General features: G+C 42.3%; 1 protein-coding gene across 1 annotated transcript in view; it reads left to right on the top strand.

Annotated features, from left to right (window-relative positions):
- cyfip2 (cytoplasmic FMR1 interacting protein 2) overlaps positions 1-19,656 on the top strand; it is a 31,573-nt gene extending 11,917 nt beyond the window's left edge. The window contains exons 5-30 of the mRNA XM_008278126.1: positions 1,846-1,947; positions 2,137-2,318; positions 2,406-2,502; positions 4,381-4,509; positions 4,621-4,725; positions 4,807-4,895; positions 5,115-5,352; positions 5,504-5,656; positions 6,363-6,502; positions 6,605-6,752; positions 7,360-7,513; positions 7,741-7,897; positions 7,978-8,074; positions 8,167-8,243; positions 8,346-8,454; positions 8,575-8,694; positions 8,780-8,979; positions 9,419-9,506; positions 9,619-9,762; positions 9,909-9,999; positions 12,621-12,751; positions 14,343-14,415; positions 14,574-14,668; positions 15,539-15,777; positions 17,298-17,445; positions 17,547-19,656. Of these exons, the coding sequence (XP_008276348.1) occupies positions 1,846-1,947; positions 2,137-2,318; positions 2,406-2,502; positions 4,381-4,509; positions 4,621-4,725; positions 4,807-4,895; positions 5,115-5,352; positions 5,504-5,656; positions 6,363-6,502; positions 6,605-6,752; positions 7,360-7,513; positions 7,741-7,897; positions 7,978-8,074; positions 8,167-8,243; positions 8,346-8,454; positions 8,575-8,694; positions 8,780-8,979; positions 9,419-9,506; positions 9,619-9,762; positions 9,909-9,999; positions 12,621-12,751; positions 14,343-14,415; positions 14,574-14,668; positions 15,539-15,777; positions 17,298-17,445; positions 17,547-17,714 (3,474 nt within the window). The 3' untranslated portion in view covers positions 17,715-19,656. The remainder of the gene's footprint in view (positions 1-1,845; positions 1,948-2,136; positions 2,319-2,405; positions 2,503-4,380; positions 4,510-4,620; positions 4,726-4,806; positions 4,896-5,114; positions 5,353-5,503; positions 5,657-6,362; positions 6,503-6,604; positions 6,753-7,359; positions 7,514-7,740; positions 7,898-7,977; positions 8,075-8,166; positions 8,244-8,345; positions 8,455-8,574; positions 8,695-8,779; positions 8,980-9,418; positions 9,507-9,618; positions 9,763-9,908; positions 10,000-12,620; positions 12,752-14,342; positions 14,416-14,573; positions 14,669-15,538; positions 15,778-17,297; positions 17,446-17,546) is intronic.

The following is a 19,656-nucleotide window of genomic DNA, read 5'->3' on the forward strand; positions in this document are numbered from 1 at the left end:
AGGACCGGAGTTCGAGACCCCTGGTTTAGAGGATGAGCTGCTCTACCAATCGCGCCACATGTTGCATATGTGTTTGCTCAGGTGGCATCCAGTCGAGCAGAGAGCGGCGAATTGTCATTAGTTGGAAAAAGATTATTATCAAGAATTGCACAGACAGGATATAGACTCATTAGGCTACTTTGGAAATCACACGTGGTAGTCAACTTTGCAATTGCCCGGTAAGTGTTAGAAAGTTCACCGCAGGGTTTCCCAGATGTACCACCAAGATGTTTATCGGCGCCATGAATAAATACATTTGCTTTATTTGCGTTGTGCTTTTTATAGCATGCCTTAAGAAAAGACGAGCTAAAACGGGCAATGGTGTCAAAGCAACAGCCCTGTCTCATATGAGGAAAATGTAGGCGATGCCCCCGTCGCTCGCTGTAATCCTACAGTTTAGTATGTCCTAGAAATTATGCAAACTAATGGCAGATGCCCTAAATCGTGCTTTAAAAATAAAATGTGATGAAACGGAATTTCCTGCGGCAATACATATGGACGCATTTTGTCCCGTCATATGTTTTATACGAGGTTTACGTTTTTGGTTTGGATCAATCGGGAATAGACGTGCTTTTAAATATTAAGAGCTATTTGCAGACAGTGTGGGCTGAAATGGACAGAAACCTAATTCTCCTTTTTAATAATTAACTATATGTATCCAATAAGGTAGGCAAACTCATTAAACTACGCAGTAATTTAGCGTATATGATGGAATAGTGGCATTAGAATGTGCGGCAGGCCACCAAATTTGAGTTTTTATGGCGATAATGATGCAGCTTTTTCTCACTAGCTAACTCACTTTGACACACTAAGGCTGCAACTAATGATTTTTTTTTTTCATTTTTAATTAGTCTGTTGATTATTTTTCCCAAATACTTGATTGCTGTTTGGTCTATAATGTCAGAAAAGGGTGAACATTGTTGGTCAGTGTTTCCAAAAGGCTGAAATGACATCATAAAGAAGTAAAGAAATCAGAAAATGTGAGATTTTAAGAGGCTAGAATCAGAATTAAACAGTTTCTCTTAAAGAATTACGAATAATCAGTTATTAATACGGTTTTGCAATTACTTTATAATCAAATTAAATGTTGCAGCTCGTTAACACACAAACAAACACGCACATATAGACTCAGTAAGATGCCTCATCTCTTTCTTATTACTGCATTTCTTTCCTTTGCGATCTAATTTTTGTTCAGCAGACTCAGCGAAGAAAAGACTCATGAATAAACCGTCGTAACTGAAGTTTGTCTGTTAACATTTCTGTCTCGAGTTTTCGTTCAAGCCGTCCCCCTTTATTCGTACTGTGTGGACGGGAATACACAGACAAACCTCATGAAACCATGTCACTGCGAGAGCGGTTGCTGAACATGAGATGCGGGTGTTAGGTTGTCAAACTTGACAAAATCTGGCCACTGACTCAGAAACTGAGCTGCGAGTGTTGTGCTTCTGCTCTTCCTTCAATTGTTTAATTTACAAAAATCAGTGAGCCCCCTGTTATCGGTAAATGTCATGGTCTAATCAGCTAGTTTCATTGTGAAACATTAACCTCAACAAGTATGTAGCCTCTTATCCGGGTGAACACGTTGTTTAATATGTTATCATTTCTCCAAATTGTCCAATTACAGCTCAAACTTGAATGAAACGTGAAGTGTTTGGGAAAACACAGAGAGAAAAGGAACAACAAAAACCTTTATTGAATCAAGTTTATCTCCAAAGAAACTATAATTTTGCCTGAACTAACTGAATTAAACAATGTGATGTTACTACAAGATCAGGCTGTGTGATGGCACCACCTTGTGTTCGCCAGGTGAAATGCAACGAGCAGCCCAACAGAGTGGAGATCTACGAGAAAACGGTGGAGGTGTTAGAACCTGAAGTGACCAAGCTCATGAAGTTCATGTACTTCCAGGTAGGATTTCTTCTTCATGCCCTCTAAATAGTTAGACTGGAACATTTTAGGCAAAGCTATAAGTATTACAACTTATGTTAGGTATCTTTGTGGATGCAGAAAGTTGTTTTATTCAGGTTTTTGTGGGTTTAAATGCATTCTTTGTAGATTAAATTATCAATAATCACTCCATGTATCTTGTTTTTACAGCGGAAAGCCATAGAACGCTTCTGTAGCGAAGTGAAGCGTCTGTGCCACGCCGAGAGAAGGAAGGATTTTGTGTCCGAGGCCTATCTGCTCACGCTGGGCAAATTCATCAACATGTTCGCAGTGCTGGATGAACTAAAGAATATGAAGTGTAGCGTCAAGAACGACCACTCTGCCTACAAACGGTAGTGAACCATAAACGATGAAATCCAAACCTGAGTTTGTTTCCTCACGCAGAGTTGAACTAACATTCTCTCCTGCTCTGCCTCCAGGGCAGCTCAGTTCTTGAGGAAGATGGCCGACCCCCAGTCCATCCAGGAGTCGCAGAACCTTTCCATGTTTTTAGCCAACCACAACAGGATCACTCAGGTCAGTGCTCCTTCGTTATCTTTACGGTGTGTGGGGTAAAAATGTGGCCTTGGTGGATGACAGATTGACATTTTTCCCCTTCACTAATACTTTCGAACCCTGTATAGTTGTTGTAAATTGATTCAAGGATGCATTTTGTTAACATTACCCCCTACAACCCTATTGATGAAGTGTTTGCTGCAAATGCACCTACATATTCTCTTCAGTCTAACAGCAGTCCAGCCGCTGAGCGTCTAACCTTCTAACTTTGTACTCCAGAAGTTGAGCGGATGAATGATGATGACTAACATTTGCAGTCTGCGCTGTACCCAAGGTGTCAGGTCACAATCTAGGTGCCTGAACAGTCAGAGCCAAGGAGCAATTATGCAATTAACCTATGTATCTTAACCTAAACTAGCTTTTGACCCTCTCAACAAGCTGATTGACTTTGGCAGTATTCAGCTGGCTCATCGTAATACTGGTGTCAGGTTAGGAGGCAGTCACAGCAGCGTTTATCGGCCATGTAGCACTGAATTGATCAGGCAGTTTTCTTTGGCCTTGGCCAAAATTGTTCTGTTTATCTGAATATGTCAGCTCATAGTTCAAAACATCAGATAATTAGAAGGTGTTTGGTATATTTAATGAGAAAAGAGGCCTGTTTAAAAACAAGCTGGTGAGAACATTCTTCTTTAAAATGATCGAAAGGGGGCCATGTTGAGTTGTGGTCCGCACACAATGTTGACAGTGTTTACACATCAGCCGCAACATCAAAACCCCTGACAGGTGAAGAGAGTGACATTGATTGCCTCATTACAATGACATCTGTCAAGGGCTGGGATATATTAGGCTGCAATCGAACAGTCACTTCTTGAAGCAGGAAAATATGGGGCCGCGTAAGGATCTGAACGACTTTGACAAGGACAAAAATTGTGATGCCTAGACGACTGGGTCGGAGCATCTTCAAACAGACAGGTCTTGTGGGGTGTTCTCAGTCTGCAGTGGTAATTGCCTATCTAAACCGGCGACAGGGTCGTGGGCGCCAAACACTGACTGACGAGCACGGCTGGCTCGTGCGGTTGAATCCCGCGTGAGAGCTGCTGTGGCACAAATTGATGAAAACTTTAATACAGGTTATGATAGAAAGGAGTAAAACCAAATGAGGCTACATAGCTGCAGAGCGGTCAGATTGTCCATGCTGACCCCTGTCCTCTGCCAAAAGCACATACAATGGGCACAAAAGCATCCCAGCTGGACCACGGAGCAATGGGAGAAGGTGGTCTGGTCCGATAAATTTTCTTTGATACCGTGATGGATGGCTGGGTACGTTTGCATTGTGGGGAAGAGATGGCAGCAAGATGCACTATGGGGACAAAGGCAACCCAGCCAAGCCAGTGTGATGCTTTGGGCAATGGCCTGCTGGGAAACCTGGGGTCCTGGCGTCCATGTACCTAAACATTGTTGCAGAGCACGTACGCCCCTTCATGGCAACAGCGTTCTTTCAGCAGGACAATGCACCCTACCACACAGGAATAGTTTGAGCAACATAACAAACAGTTCAAGGGGTTGACATGGACTCCAAACTCCACATTCTGATCGAGCATCTGAGGAATGTTTTGGAAATACAAATCTAATCCATGGAGATCCCACCTCACAACTTCCTGGACTTAAAGTGTCAGCAGCTACCGAATGGTGCCTGATACCACCGGACACCCTCAGAGGTCTTGTGGAGTCCAGACCTTGATGGGTCAGAGCTGTTTTGGCAGCATGAGGGTGACCTACATAATATCAGGCAGGTGGTTTGTGGCCGATCAGCCTGCAGGATAGAATGAACCCGTCCTGATATGTGTATTTCTGTTTATCTGAAGGTGACCTGCTGTCCCCCTCTCTGTCTCTGTGTAGTGCCTGCACCAACAGTTGGAGGTGATTCCTGGCTATGAGGAACTTTTGGCAGACATCGTCAACATCTGTGTAGACTATTATGAGAACAAAATGTATTTGACCCCCAGTGAGAAACACATGCTGCTTAAGGTAAGCACACATTTGACACCTCAATCTCCTGCCAACCTATAACAGTCAAAAGTCTGATCCCTCGCTGTCTCCTTGCCAAATTTAAACAAATTTCCTCCGCCCGATTGTCAGGTTATGGGCTTTGGTCTGTACCTGATGGATGGGAATGTGAGTAATATCTACAAACTAGACGCCAAAAAGAGAATCAACCTGAGCAAGATCGACAAGTTCTTCAAAGTAAGGCTTTTTTTTAAAGAAATCTTTTTTATCCAGGATTGTCTTCGTGTGCCTCTGACATTCATTCTTGTGTGTTTTCAGCTTCAAGTGGTGCCACTATTTGGAGACATGCAAATAGAGTTGTCACGTTACATTGAGACAAGTGCTCACTATGAAGAAAACAAGTCCAAGTAAGTAAACCGTTCTGACCTTCTATGCAACTAGTTTCCAGGACATGTGGACCGTCACCGTCACACGTCCTCTCTCTCTCTCTCTCCTCTACTGTCTCCGCTGATGCAATCCGAAAGAAACGCATGCAAACGCCACCTAAACTAGAAATTCTTGACCCGCGTTGCCATCTGCTCCCACTCACCCTTTAACCCCCTCCACCTTCTCCCGTCTGCGCCCAGGTGGACGTGCACCCAGAGCAGCATCTCGCCGCAGTACAACCTGTGCGAGCAGATGGTGCAGATCAGGGAGGACCACATCCGGTTCATCTCGGAGCTGGCGCGCTACAGCAACAGCGAAGTGGTGACGGGCTCGGGCCTGGACAGCCAGAAGTCGGACGAGGAGTACAGGGAGCTGTTCGACCTGGCGCTGAGGGGCCTGCAGCTGCTGTCCAAGTGGAGCACACACGTCATGGAAGTTGTGAGTAAAGACGGGGGATTGATGGCGTTGGAGCGTGGGCGGGAAGGAGAACGTCTTGCAGTCGATATGTGTGGGTTTGGGAAGTATGAAAAGTTTTGCCATTGATCTCTCCGGCTTTGATCTATTTATATCTCTCCTTTGCCTCTCGCAGTACTCGTGGAAACTGGTACATCCCACAGATAAATTCTGTAATAAGGACTGTCCTGGCACAGCGGAGGAGTATGAGCGCGCCACGCGCTACAATTACACCAGTGAGGAGAAGTTTGCCCTGGTGGAGGTCATTGCCATGATCAAGGGGCTGCAGGTAAAACACTGTTAGAATATGAGTGGCTATAATCTGTGTTCTCAACAGGAAGTGGGCGAAGGACATTTTAAAACGGCACATTCATGAATGGGTACAATCTTTGCTCCTTAGGTTAGGGTCAAATGAGAACTAATGCGATTCTTATGTGTCCATTGAATATAAAACACCAGGTAGCAGGTGATTAGTTTAGAATGAAGACTGGAGTCAGAGAAAATGTTGATCTACTCCCTCTGATGGTGCTTTCGAGCTACTTGTAGGTTAATTTTGTCAGCTTCAGAGCGAGCCTGACGAGCCATTTCCCCCACTTTCATGTCTTAGTGCTAAGCTAAGCTAACTGTAGCCTCATAGTTAAAGTTCCCCTTTACTCAACATTGTATTGTGGTTCTTGTCACTTCATTAAATGGGTGACCACCACTGGTTTTTGAAAGTAATTCGGAAGCCAAATGTGGTCCATTAAGCAACTTACCACAAGTAATAGGTGGAGACTTGAAAATTTCAGGCCACAGATGGATTGTTTATGGTTTTTGAAGTAAAATATTTGCATATTTATATATTCATTTGTACTTTTTAAAACCATTTTTAAAACAAAATTAATAAATTGTTTCCAAAAAAGTTAATGTTTTTCTTTAATGCTAAGTTTAGGGTCAAGAGTCCTCACAGCAAAGATGATGATAATGATGATTACACTGTCTAATGTACTGTGTAGGTTCTGATGGGCCGAATGGAGTCGGTGTTTAACCAGGCCATTAGGAATACCATCTACGCAGCCCTGCAGGACTTTGCCCAGATGACCCTCCGAGAGCCTCTGCGCCAGGCTGTGCGCAAGAAGAAGAACGTCCTCATTAGGTAAAATAAAAACCATCCGATCACAAGCACGTTAAAATGAATCACACAGTTCTTTTGTTTCAGTCTAAAGTTCATATGTAACTCCTTTTCATTTCTCTGTAGTGTTCTCCAGGCCATTCGGAAGACTGTCTGTGACTGGGAAGGGGCGAGGGAACCTCCAAATGACCCCTGTCTGAGGGGAGAGAAGGACCCGAAGGGGGGTTTTGACATCAAGGTGCCTCGTAGAGCTGTTGGACCCTCCAGCACGCAGGTGAGACACGAAACAGACCAGGGTGGACGAATGGAATACAGATGAAAAAGATTTTTTTTCTTCTGTTGGCTCTTTAGTTAAAGCATTCTCATGTGCTTTAACTGGTTTGAATTTTACTCCACTTCAGTGTCATCACTCATTTAATATTTGGGGAATGATGCATAAATCTGAAGTTCAACCTCTGAAACTGCAGATGTTAAGTTGCAATTTGCAAATAAAAAGAAACAAAATAATAATATGGTGAGAGAAGAATAACTTAAAGTAAGTGGTGTTACTAAAAAACACTCCAGCAGGAAGATCATGTAGGAACGAGGATGGATAAAGGAGTAGATTAGGAGATGATAGAATGAAATAAACTGTTACACATAACATACTTTAGAGGTAGATGAAGTGTACCTCTCTGAAATTCCGGTTCTTTGAGCAACGGCGTCATTCAGATGATTCTGCTTCCTCTTAAAATACTGCATTTTCTTCCTCTAATTTCCTGAATCAACTGCATGTTGCATACAAAGAACAACAGGAAAAAATGAAAGTCTTGTTTACCAGTAAGGGTGCCAAGTGAAGTTCATTTCACTTATCTGTTCATCTTTGTCTTTCTCCCTTGCAGCTGTACATGGTGCGCACCATGCTGGAATCACTGATAGCAGATAAGAGTGGATCTAAGAAGACTCTTCGCAGCAGTCTGGATGGACCCATAGTCGTCGCCATAGAAGACTTCCACAAGCAGTCCTTCTTCTTCACACACTTGCTCAACTTCAGCGGTGAGTTCAGATTCTCTGCATAGATGTCAAACAGTTTGGTATTTTGAAAATGCACACCACATATCCTGGTGACAGGTGTGTGAGGTCAAAAAAGGGACCTAACAAACTCCCTAATCATATTAAAGCTACTCTTAAAAAAACAATGACTATGTGATTTCAAATTTACTGCATTGCTTGTAGATCTGCTGACATTTCAGTCACTCATTCCTTCCCTGCTCCCCGTGTAGAGGCCCTGCAGCAGTGCTGTGATCTGTCCCAGCTGTGGTTCAGAGAGTTCTTCCTGGAGCTCACCATGGGCCGCAGAATCCAGTTCCCCATCGAGATGTCCATGCCCTGGATCCTCACCGACCACATCCTGGAAACCAAGGAGCCTTCCATGATGGAGTAAGACAAAAGCACTGACGAGCTCAGATTGTGTTTGCACCTTAAGAGCAGTATTGTAACCACCGTTCTCCCGCCTCCAGATATGTGCTGTATCCTCTAGACTTGTATAACGACAGCGGCTACTACGCTCTCACAAAGTTCAAGAAGCAGTTCCTTTATGATGAAATCGAGGCTGAGGTACGATCCAAGAGCCAGCACTTGAAGTAATCTTTGACCTCAGTGATGCTGTTTAAAAACACAACGCTCAAGAGTGTTTTTCTTGTTTTTAGGTAAACCTCTGCTTTGATCAGTTTGTCTACAAGTTGGCAGACCAGATATTCGCCTACTACAAAGCAATGGCTGGAAGGTAGAAGAAGAAACTTCCTCTCTGTACATGTTGGAATAATCGGTTGAAATTGCAGCAGTCTTTGCAAGCTTCCTACTAAATAACCTGCCTTGTGTTCCACAGTGTCCTCCTAGACAAGCGCTTCAGAGCAGAGTGTAAAAACTATGGTGTAATCATTCCGTACCCTCCGTCGAACCGCTACGAGACGCTGCTCAAACAGAGACACGTGCAGGTACCTGAAACATGAGCATCTCGTGTGTCATTACTTCTTCTACTTCTGATCCATAAGGGTAACTCTCATTTTGCACTTTATTTGCCTGTTCTAATCCTTACCATTCATTCTGTCTTGCAGCTGCTGGGTCGCTCGATTGACCTGAACCGCCTGATCACCCAGAGGATCTCAGCAGCCATGTACAAGTCCCTGGACCATGCCATCAGTCGCTTTGAGAGCGAGGACCTCACCTCCATAGTGGTAAGATCACACACCTTGCTTGGACATGTCTTTTCCTTTGCAGTCCGTCGTCTTTCTCACCCCGCCTCCTAACGTCTCTCTCCAGGAGCTGGAGTGGCTGCTGGAGATCAACAGGCTAACCCATCGACTCCTGTCCAAGCACATGACACTGGACAGCTTTGACGCCATGTTCCGCGAGGCCAACCACAACGTCTCGGCTCCCTACGGACGAATCACGCTCCACGTCTTCTGGGAACTCAACTTCGATTTCCTCCCTAACTACTGCTACAACGGGTCCACAAACCGGTCAGTGTTGTGGAAATTTTTTATGATCTTAATAAAGTCCAGTAGTCCGAGCTGTCTTTGTTTTGTTTTATTCAAAGCTTTGAAGGTACAGGTCATACAGAATGCAAGCAGTCTGCAGGAGAGTACACATGAGTGCTGGCAGCATAGTATTCTTATATATGTACAGGCGTGGTCTTTACTCCAATGGTAGTATAACAATCCCATGCTTGAAAAACAACAACTTCTTCTTCCCATGTACGATCACTACTCTTTTACCTAGATGTTATGGGAACACACTTTCGGGCCTGTAACCATTCCACTCAGCTTTAATGAAACTTGGTGAAACTTGCTTTGACATTCTTCATGCAGATGCAGTATTTTTCCATTACATCAGTTTGATGGTGTATGTTTGTTCTTTTTGTTTCTTTCGGTGTTGAACATTTTTATTTCCTGTCTTCAGCTTTGTACGTACAGCTATTCCCTTCACCCAGGAGCCTCAAAGAGACAAGCCAGCCAATGTGCAGCCTTACTACCTGTATGGGTCCAAGGTATGGTGCCATTTGATGTTAAAGACTTTCATAAAAGTGTGTGTGTGTGAAGGAAACCACCCTTCCCACCGCTCCACGTTAACACTGTTTCTGTTGCTTCTTTTCTTCTCAGCCTCTGAACATTGCCTACTCCCACATATACAGCTCCTACAGAAACTTTGTTGGCCCGCCTCACTTCAAGACCATCTGCCGCCTCCTTGGTTACCAAGGCATTGCCGTCGTGATGGAGGAGCTGCTTAAGATTGTCAAGAGCCTGGTATTTATCTTCATTTTCCATCCCGAAGAACATGTTGCCCTCCCCCTCAGCGTGCTGGATGCTCAGAGTTATTATTCTCCTTCCTCTTTGTGCCCCGTCTTCCCCTCGCCTGCTGTGATCTATCTGTCTTCTCTGTCACTTTGCAGTTACAGGGCACCATACTGCAGTATGTAAAGACCCTGATAGAAGTCATGCCCAAGATCTGCCGTCTACCACGCCATGAGTATGGCTCCCCAGGTGAGCTTTTGGAAGTCTGTGAAAGTCAAATGTAGTAGTTTTTCAAAGGAACACTCGGAAATATGATGCTTAAAAGTCTGCCTTAAATTAAAAAACTGCATTTGTCCGTAATAGATCACTTGATTCCCTCCTCTGAATCATTTTAAACAACTTGCTTCAATGTGAAATGTCTCAAGAGTGGGATGCTGTCAATAGTCCTTGTCATTAATGACTATAGCAATGTGTTAACTTACTGTTTATACACATTGTGAGGTATCATAATAGAAAAAAGATACTGGAAATGGCAAAATTCGAAAATTTTGATTGAAACAAAGATTCTATGCTCAAGTGAAATGCTTTTTTACTCTTTCAAAAATGTGTTAACGCTCTTCATGGGAAACAGAATTACCTCGTCCAAATAAGTTTTGACGTCGCCAGCATTTTACTCGCATGACTGACCGTCTGCTTCCGCTTCCACAAACACTGCACAGCTTGAAAGACAACCGCTACAAGCTGACATGAAAGAATAATTGCAGCTTGTTCAGTTGAACGAAATTCCTGAAGACCTCTCTCCATTTTTCTGTCACAGATAGCCAAGGCAACAGGTTTTGTTTGTGTCTTTGTCTTCAAGATTTTGAAAGCAAATGGTTTTCGTCTCTGGCTCTTGACCTCTACTTCTGCTGCTGATTACAGCCGTGCACATTGTAGCCGAGCGTTCGCTCCAGACGGGTTCATGGAAACAGGAGTTTTTACATTTTAGTTTTCTATTTTGCAACATTTCTAAAGTTGGCTTAAACTTCGCATCACGGTTACATGGCAACACGGTTTGCTGGTTAGTTTGTTGCTCAGTCTGACTGAGGTCGACATGTTAGAAATAGAAACATCGTAATAAAAGTCGGATTGGTTGCTTTGAAATTTAGCACAAAACTTCACGTCCTGTGATTTATAATCATTTCGGTGACCCTCGGGTTATTAATCTTGCAACAAACCATCAAATAAGATTTTCTAATTCTTACCAAAAACCTGCAAAACTAATGGCATTCCCATCATTCCCTTTGTCTTCTGCTGTATTTTGTGCGAAGCAAATGCTAGCATGCTAACTAGCTAAAAGGCTAAACATGGTAACCGTTGTTAGCATTATTGTTACTATTTTTATTTCTTGAAATTACTTTGAACTAAAATCCCTGCTGTCTCTGTGTAGAGGTTCACATAGCTGCTAACATGGCTGTAGACGGTTTTTAGCTTCTTTAAAAAAAAGAAAAACTTGTCCTTTCACTTTACACTGAGAACGCCCTTTTTATACAAATTTCAAAAAACTGGAATCAACATATACACCAATTTCCCGTATATTCCATAAGTTAGCATGTACATTTTTATTAATTTATATTTTTATACTTGTATGCTCGGTGTAAACACAACCTGCGGTTCAGCTGAATCGTCCTTGAGTTTTTGTGATGTGAGCAGTGGAGAATCTTTTTTTTGCTTTTTGTGGAAGTTGTGTTTCGGGCAACTTTTGGATTTCTCCCGACCGAATCACAGATAAGTAATTCAAGGACCTTCAGAAAGTTGAAAATCCAATGTTTCTTTCTGATTTCGCAGTTTCTAGCTCTGGTAAATGGTTGTTTGTTTCTCTTTGAAGATAACACGCCAGCGGGTTTCCGGGTTCGGGGCGTTATTGTACTCTTACACAAGCAAATACAAACACAGAATCGTATCCCAGTCAGAGAGGTATTAATTCATGTGCTTTGTGATTTGATAAATTCAATACATTTCCGCGGATGCTGTGCAGTTTCATTCCCGTTTTGCAACCAGCTCAGAGCTCCTCTCGCTCAGTCTGGTGGTGTAATCATGCACAGACTGCCTCTGTAACTGCAGCTTGGAAACAATAAATATTGCAGAAATAAGATTCAGCTATAACTTGGAGAGGCAGCAAAAACAATCACTCGCTGACAACAAATGAATTACTGCAGTTAAGAAGGTTATAATGAGCCTTTGGGGACAAAATGTGAAAAGTGGCACCTCTGCTGCGAGGAAAATCAAGTTTAAGATAGGCTGATTAAGACATAAATAGATTAGGTGTTAGAGTTGATTTCTTTTTTTTGTCAATATGTTATACAGACAACAAAAATGTGTAAAAATCCAGACATGAGAACATTTCTGTTAAAAGCACCAACAGTGTTTTACTTCTCTACTTCCTTGTGTTGCATCTTTGTATATTTCCTCACCTGCCTTCATGCATTTTGGCGAGAGCCGTGCGTGCAGATTAGACTCAGTCAGATGGAATATCCCTATGAGGAGGGCTTAGTAATCTGTAGATTACTGATGTTCTGTACTCTGAGTCCTGTACCTGGCTTATTGCCTGTGATCTTACTGTCAGCGGTTAATGATCCTCCTGTCCTCTGCTGTGAGGGCTTGATGCTCCGACCAAATGTGGGTCAGAGCGGCTGGGCAAACCCGCTGACATCAACCTGAATCATCCCCGTAGCCATAGATTACCAATGACTTAATGAGGCATTAATTGGCACTTACATCTTGAGGGTACATTTGATTGTAAGAGAATCTAGATTTTGAGGGTGTTTGTTGGTATAAGTGTGGATTTAACAGGATATCCCGGCTGTATTTTCCCATCTCTGCCATTTCAGGTATCTTGGAATTCTTCCACCACCAGCTCAAGGATATCATTGAGTATGCTGAGCTGAAGACAGATGTCTTCCAGAGCTTAAGGGAGGTGGGAAACGCCATCCTCTTCTGCCTGCTCATCGAGCAAGCTCTGGTAGGACTTTGTTTTTTTGTTCTCACAATCCCTTAGTATCGTAATGTTGTTATTATTACACCCCTGTTCCCTTCTCCCTCTCCTTCATTTGTCGCGTTGATTTATTTTTGCTTTCTTGCCGCGTTAATTGTCTCCCCTGATTCTACTGCTTTCCTCCTCTGATGAGTCCCTCTGTGGTCTCTGAACATGTCCAATGAACAGAACTACTGATGTGATGCTTTCTTAACTGCCATTTTCATGTGGGTGACCAGTAACCTGGGTGCCTGAAAGTTTCTGCCCAATCAATGATATTCATTCACTTGCTTATTTAAATATCGCGGTTGGAAACAGTCAGGCTCCCAGTCCACGTGCCCTTAAGTGTGTTTGATCTTTTTGTGTGCTTTTTTCTGAAATACAACTCTATTTTTCATTACACGCTGGCAACTACCACAGGTGGTAAGGATTTAGGTTTTGTCAAAGTAACCTGGAGACCAATTATGTCTCTTGTTTTTTTGTCCCTCTTTATCTCTTGTTGGTTTGGGCTGCTGTGTTTCCGTTCTTTCTCTCTTTCATGTTAGTTTTATCGCACACAGTTTCATCTCCAATCAGCCATGGAAGCAAAAGGACTGAGAACGTCTTTTCATCGTTTATGACAAAGGAAAACTTTGACATTTGTAATAGGGGACATTTGATCATGACAGCTTAAAGCCAAAAAAAAAAGTCCCACACAAATATTTGACAGAATCTTTGTCCTTGTCTTCCATGGAAGGGGTGATGGTATATTTCTGGTTGGTTGTTGGTACAGTCTTGTGCTTAACTCTGCACTTTTGCCTCTGTGCTCTCTTCTTCTAACTCTGGCCGCTTGCATTGCCTGTATACACATAACACCACTCGGCTCTCTCTGTCTGACCGCACTGTGTGTGTCTGTAGGGTATTTGTGTGTGTGTGTGTGTTGGTTTGCACTGCCTCTAAATGTGTGTTTGAGTGTGTGTGTGTGTGTCTTGCTTTCATCATTGCATGGCTTTCTCTTCTCATCACTGACCTCTTAGTCCAGGTTAGATGCTGCTTTTCTGCATTTAGTTTGATTTGTGGCTAACGATCACCATGGCAACCGCTCTTGACAAGCATCCTCCTCGCATAGCTGAACTCAACACCGACACACGTGATGTTTCTGGTTCATTAAGACGGTTGTGAACGTGACCTCTTGCTGTTAAACCAGCCTAGGTGGGATGTTGTACTTGGAGTATGACAAAATTATAATCCTGTTAGAATTAGCTTGTCATCATGGCTTGATAAACATAGCCTCATTATCCACACACACTATCAGTCAGTTATCTTATCTCCCTCTGCGCGTAAGCCGGAGATACTGTTGCATAATCCATCACCGTACACCTGTGATATGGAGCTCTGATTGCATTAGTCATGTAAAAAAGTTCCTAACACAAATCTGTTGCAAGAGAAAAAAAATAAACGACTAAATTAAGGAATTCAGCAGAATCCAAATCACCTCCGTGACTAACTGCATGCCTTCTGAGGATGTCCGTGAAGCAAAGAGAACGAGGTTCTCGATTTTTAAAAATGATCTGTTTCTGTGTTGTGCTTGAAATCTTAGTCTCAGGAGGAAGTGTGTGACCTGCTTCATGCCGCCCCCTTCCAGAACATTCTGCCCAGAGTCTACATCAAAGGTATACAGTAGGCTTAGAGGCAGTAAATTAAAGACACATGAGTGGAAACTGGATTACTCATCGCTTGGAATTCAGGGAATTTTTTTGGGGGGGGAGGGAGTAAGTTTCTGCTTGAATATGTGTGTGTAAGCGCAACTGTTGGTGTTGGTGTGATGCAGAGGGAGAGCGTCTGGAGGTGAGGATGAAGAGGCTGGAAGCGAAGTACGCCCCTCTCCACCTTGTGCCTCTAATTGAGAGGTTGGGAACCCCACAAGTGAGTTCAGCACCACTCTTGTCTTTCAGAACGCTGGCAGGCATGAAAACAGAAAATCTGATGCTTTGCTGCCTCCAGCTTTATAGTGTGTACAGTTTATGCTGCTTATGCAAAAAAAAGAAAAACATACACATTAACTCTTTGCTCCCCGAGCAGTTTCTGAGTATCATGTGATCCTGCCCCAATTTTTTTCATCGTGGGCTCATTTTTCACTGAAACATTAGATCCTGCAGCTCAACAGCACAACCATATGTAGAAGCAACTCCAAAAAGTCTTTATGCACGATAACAAAGCTGTAATGCCAATAAAAAGAAACCGTTCAAGTGTCCACAGGTTTAACCAATATTATAGATATCTTACTACGCTTTTCTGTTTCCACATTGCCTCATGTTTGCTCTGTGTAAACACAGTCAACCCAGTTCAGCTGAAAAGTTCCTGCTTTTTAGTCACGAAACAGTTAGCCACAGCTAATTTAATTCATGCCTTCTCGTTGCGCAGTACAAGAACCTTCAAAGAGGAGGAGAATTGTATTTTGTAATGGTGTCAGTTTGTGCAAACAGTTTATTTTTGGCAAATTGTTTCATGAGACATGTCAGAAAAAAGAGATTTTGATGAAATATCCCAGATTTGAGCTTAAATTTGGTTATTTTTCACAGTCAACCCCAAAGTGACAGATGGTTATTTCAAGGACTGTTGGAAAGTTGACAATGTTTCCTCTGTTTATAGTTTCTTGTCTGTAATTTTGAAAAATAGAAAAAAAAACCCACCATGCCTTTCAGACCTGCTGATGGGTTTTTGGAGATCAATGTGACGTATTCTACGTAATTTGTTCTTTTCATACTTGATTATTGTGGCTGTTTTTCTTACCAGCAAATTGCCATTGCTCGCGAGGGAGACCTGCTGACCAAAGAGCGCCTGTGCTGCGGCCTTTCCATGTTCGAAGTCATCCTAACGCGCATCCGCAGCTTCCTGCAGGACGGGGTGTGGCGCGGGCCTCCGCCCACCAACGGCGTCATGCACGTCGACGAGTGTATGGAGTTCCACCGCCTGTGGAGCGCCATGCAGTTTGTCTACTGCATTCCTGTGGGCACACACGAGTTCACAGCAGAGTAAGTCACGTCTGACCAGCGTCTGTGCTGTAGATGATAATGTCATCAGGCTTCATTCAAGGTTCGTTCAAATGAGGCAAAGCCAAACAAGTTGTCGGGACTTTGGTGGAAGGTGGTTTTTGAGATTTTGTGTTGCCTCACACCAAGGAGGTTCTACGTTTGTAGTGTGCTGGGGCCTCTCTGTGTTGAGTTTGCATGCTTTTTTTAATGCCTGTATGGGTTTTTCTTTGGATGCTTCCTCCCACAGTCCAAAGATGCATGGTAGGTTAATTGGTGATTCCAAATTGGTTGTAATGTGTGAGTGTGAGCGTGCAAGGCTGTATCTTTGTGTTCGCTTTTTGATGGACTGGCGATCTGTCAGGAGCATACACCACTTCTCTCCCAATCTCAGCTGGAAGAGCCTCCAGCCCTCACAACTCTCTGCATAAATAAAGCAAGTATACCTACTGACTAGATGAAATAAGCATCTCAGTCACGTCTGATTCTGGAACAAGTGAAGACGAATACTTTGGAAAAATTACACAGCAATAACAGAATAATTCTTAGAAAAACAGTAATTTATTTTAATTTTTCATTCCCCAGTCAGTAAAAGTGTTTCAATTGGCGACAAAAATTAACATTTAAAGTGTTTAAATCACGAGTGCTGGCGAAGCGTTTATCTGAAATGAGTGATTCCAACATTTTCCGTTGCCTTCAGCTGCTCGGTATTGTATGAAAAGTTTCTCCCTCAGTTCATTAAGTGCCTGCAGCCATCAGCAGGACAGATATGTTGACAAATCAACAACTGTCTTCCGCTCTGTTTTATGCCGTTATAACGTCGTCTGTTTTTTTATCCTGTGGGAGGCTTCTCATTAAAACAGTTCACGTTGTTTGTCATTTCCTCTTTCCCAACTTTCCTTTTAGCAAAAGTGGGCTTTCGTGTTTTATTCCACAAAGTAAATTATTGTGCAGACTCTGTTGTGACATATTTTAGGGCGTGATGTGACGTGAGATGCAGCGGAATCGTCGACCCACCGCTGTGCACTAGTTATTGTGCTCGCGTGATTAAAGTAGAGCCGTGAGCGTGGTTTGCTGGAGCCGAAAAAAGCTGGAAAAGTTGGCAAATCTATGACGAGAAAAATACAAGAACAGCTACGAGGAGCATTCTTTTCCAGTACGCATTAATGTTGCAGAGTGCTTTCACTTCTTCAGCTGTAGAAAAAGTGTCATATCATGCCGCTGCCTATCCTTTACATGGCTCTGCTTAACTAGGAGAGCCAAAAATGAATAAGTAAGTAGAAAGAGTGGAGCTGTGAATGTGTGACCACACTCAGGATCCAGACTGGGACTATTTTTTGCATGTCATGCTTCTCCCTTCTGTCGCCATAGCAGCTGATAAAACACTAAAGGGTATTCTTGCGTCAAAAGAGGCGAGCTGCTGTTGCACAATTCATAATGCAGTCTTGTCACATCTTCTTAAGACTTGTGCCCTGCTCAATGGAAGCATAACTCCTGCGTTGTTCGTACCTTTTCCCCTCCAGGCAGTGCTTCGGGGACGGGCTGAACTGGGCCGGCTGTGCCATCATTGTGCTGTTGGGACAGCAGCGTCGTTTTGACCTCTTTGACTTTTGCTACCACCTGCTCAAAGTCCAAAGGCAGGACGGCAAGGACGAAATCATCAAAAATGTGGTGAGTATGCTTTGTCCACGACATGTTTTAAAGATATCTGGCTGGTTTCAACTGAAGCCAGATCAATAAACGTATCCTGTCTTTTCATTTTCCCTCAACAGCCCCTGAAGAAGATGGCAGACCGCATCAGAAAGTACCAGATCCTCAACAATGAGATCTTTGCCATCCTCAACAAGTACATGAAGGCCGTGGAGACGGACAGTTCCACTGTGGAGCATGTTCGCTGTTTCCAGCCTCCTATACACCAATCCCTGGCTACCACCTGTTGAAAAAGACCCTTAACACATAGTGCTCACACACACACACACACACACACACATCCACTACACACACACACACACTCTGAGACACACACATTCCCCTTAGCTGTGATGCTAATTTCTGCCTCTTGTTGGTCTTTGGGAGGTATAGGTTACCCCAATGGCTCCACTCTGGCTGTAAGAATCCAAAGACAAATCCTCTCAAACTGTTCTTCTATTTAAAACGTGACTGTCTTTGGATTCTTCAAAGAAGTGGACCAGACCAGAGGTGGAGGTGTATATTCACACCGTGTTTTTTTTTTTTTAATTTTTATTTTACTCTCTGTGTGGCTCACACTCAGACTCATGCATGCCTTCTCTTGTTCCTTAAAATGCACCCCCGTGTGCATTGGACCACAGACACAGATGCCAAAAGAGAATCTTTATCCTTATAATCTGAAGCCCCATTTGGCTGCAGATATTTGAAATTACAGCCTTTCAGAGTTACAAACACCTGAATTTGAATTTCAGAATTTGCAATCATGAGCTGAGGCGGGAAAAAAAATAATCAATCTAACAAGGTTTAAATACTATGCTAAATAGTGGAAGAAATAACTAATTTTCTAAGTTATATAAAGATCTTTTAAGTGCAACATGGTGCTCCCAAGTGCTTCTACAGCTACTAACAGTACTAGCAAAGGCACCAGTGCACCTGTGCTATCGCTATGCGTGTCCTCTATTAAAACCCAAAACTTGTCTGTCGTGATACATTTCAATCTCTTCACTCATTTGTATGATAATCTGGTCTACCCATGTCCATGATACATAGTGTCTATCATGATGCATTCAAATACTCATCCATTACTTCTTTTCCACTTGGCTTGCTTTCAAAGAAATTGAGGTACATTGCAGTTTTTGATTTGCTTTTATTTATCTTAAGCCCCGCCCCCTTTCTGGTTTTCTTGCCTCCAAACACTTTTTTTTTTTTTTAGAAATTCTTATTATTTGGTACCAGTACCACTGTAAATTTCACTGTTGAACAAAGTGAAGTGTTGAGTGTTGTAAGTGTTTTTAATTATTAATATTTTAATTTACACATCCTTGGTATACTTGCCTCTCTACTATTGACTGGAAACCTCATCGACTGTTTTTTTTTTTTCCCTTCTTTTGTCTGTTGGAAAGATTTTTATATTCTGTACATGAATACAGTGATATTATTTACAAATTGGGGAAAAAAAATCAGAGTGAAAAAAAAAAAATTCAAAAGAAACCAGATTAGAAAAATACCTCTAGGTTGTATAAAGACAGTGCTGTACTAGATTAACATGTTACATTGAGTGTGAATGGATGATGTTGGTCTAGCAGACCTATGAATTACTCCACATACAATAAAGGAAAAAAAAAAAAAAGTCAACTAAAATGTCAGTTATAATTAAAGGGCAGTTTCCTAAATATAGTCAGTATTTACTATTGTTGGACTTTTGCTTTAGATTTAGCAGTGTTATCAAAATATGCAAAATTTGTCCCTATTTTTTTTTTCTCTCTCGAACAAATGAATTCTTAAGAAGTAACCCTCCCTAAAGAGCCCTGTGATCTTTCTTTTTTTTTTCTTTCTCTGCTCTGTTTTGAATGAAGAAAGTTTCTTTTTTGTAACTCCAGTGTCTTTTTATCATATTTATTCAACTCCAACTTACTGTTCATTTAAAGGTTAATCTAGTAAAAATGAAGGTACCAATGTATCATCTCGAAACCTTAGCATGGCAAATGTAATTTATTGTCATCAATGGCTCCATTTGTGACATGAGGCTTTGTTTATGATATTGTTGTACAAGTGACCATGTTTTGAAGTACAAAAAAATGGAGAAAAAGAATATAAAATGTACAACAATGGTCCTGCAAAGGATTTGAAATTATGTTGTATTTCCATGAAATAAAAAATGTTTAACTGAAAAAAATAAAGTTGTATTTAGGA

The sequence above is a fragment of the Stegastes partitus genome, unplaced genomic scaffold (assembly GCF_000690725.1).
Source record: "Stegastes partitus isolate 25-593 unplaced genomic scaffold, Stegastes_partitus-1.0.2 Scaffold116, whole genome shotgun sequence".
Taxonomy (NCBI): domain Eukaryota; kingdom Metazoa; phylum Chordata; class Actinopteri; family Pomacentridae; genus Stegastes; species Stegastes partitus.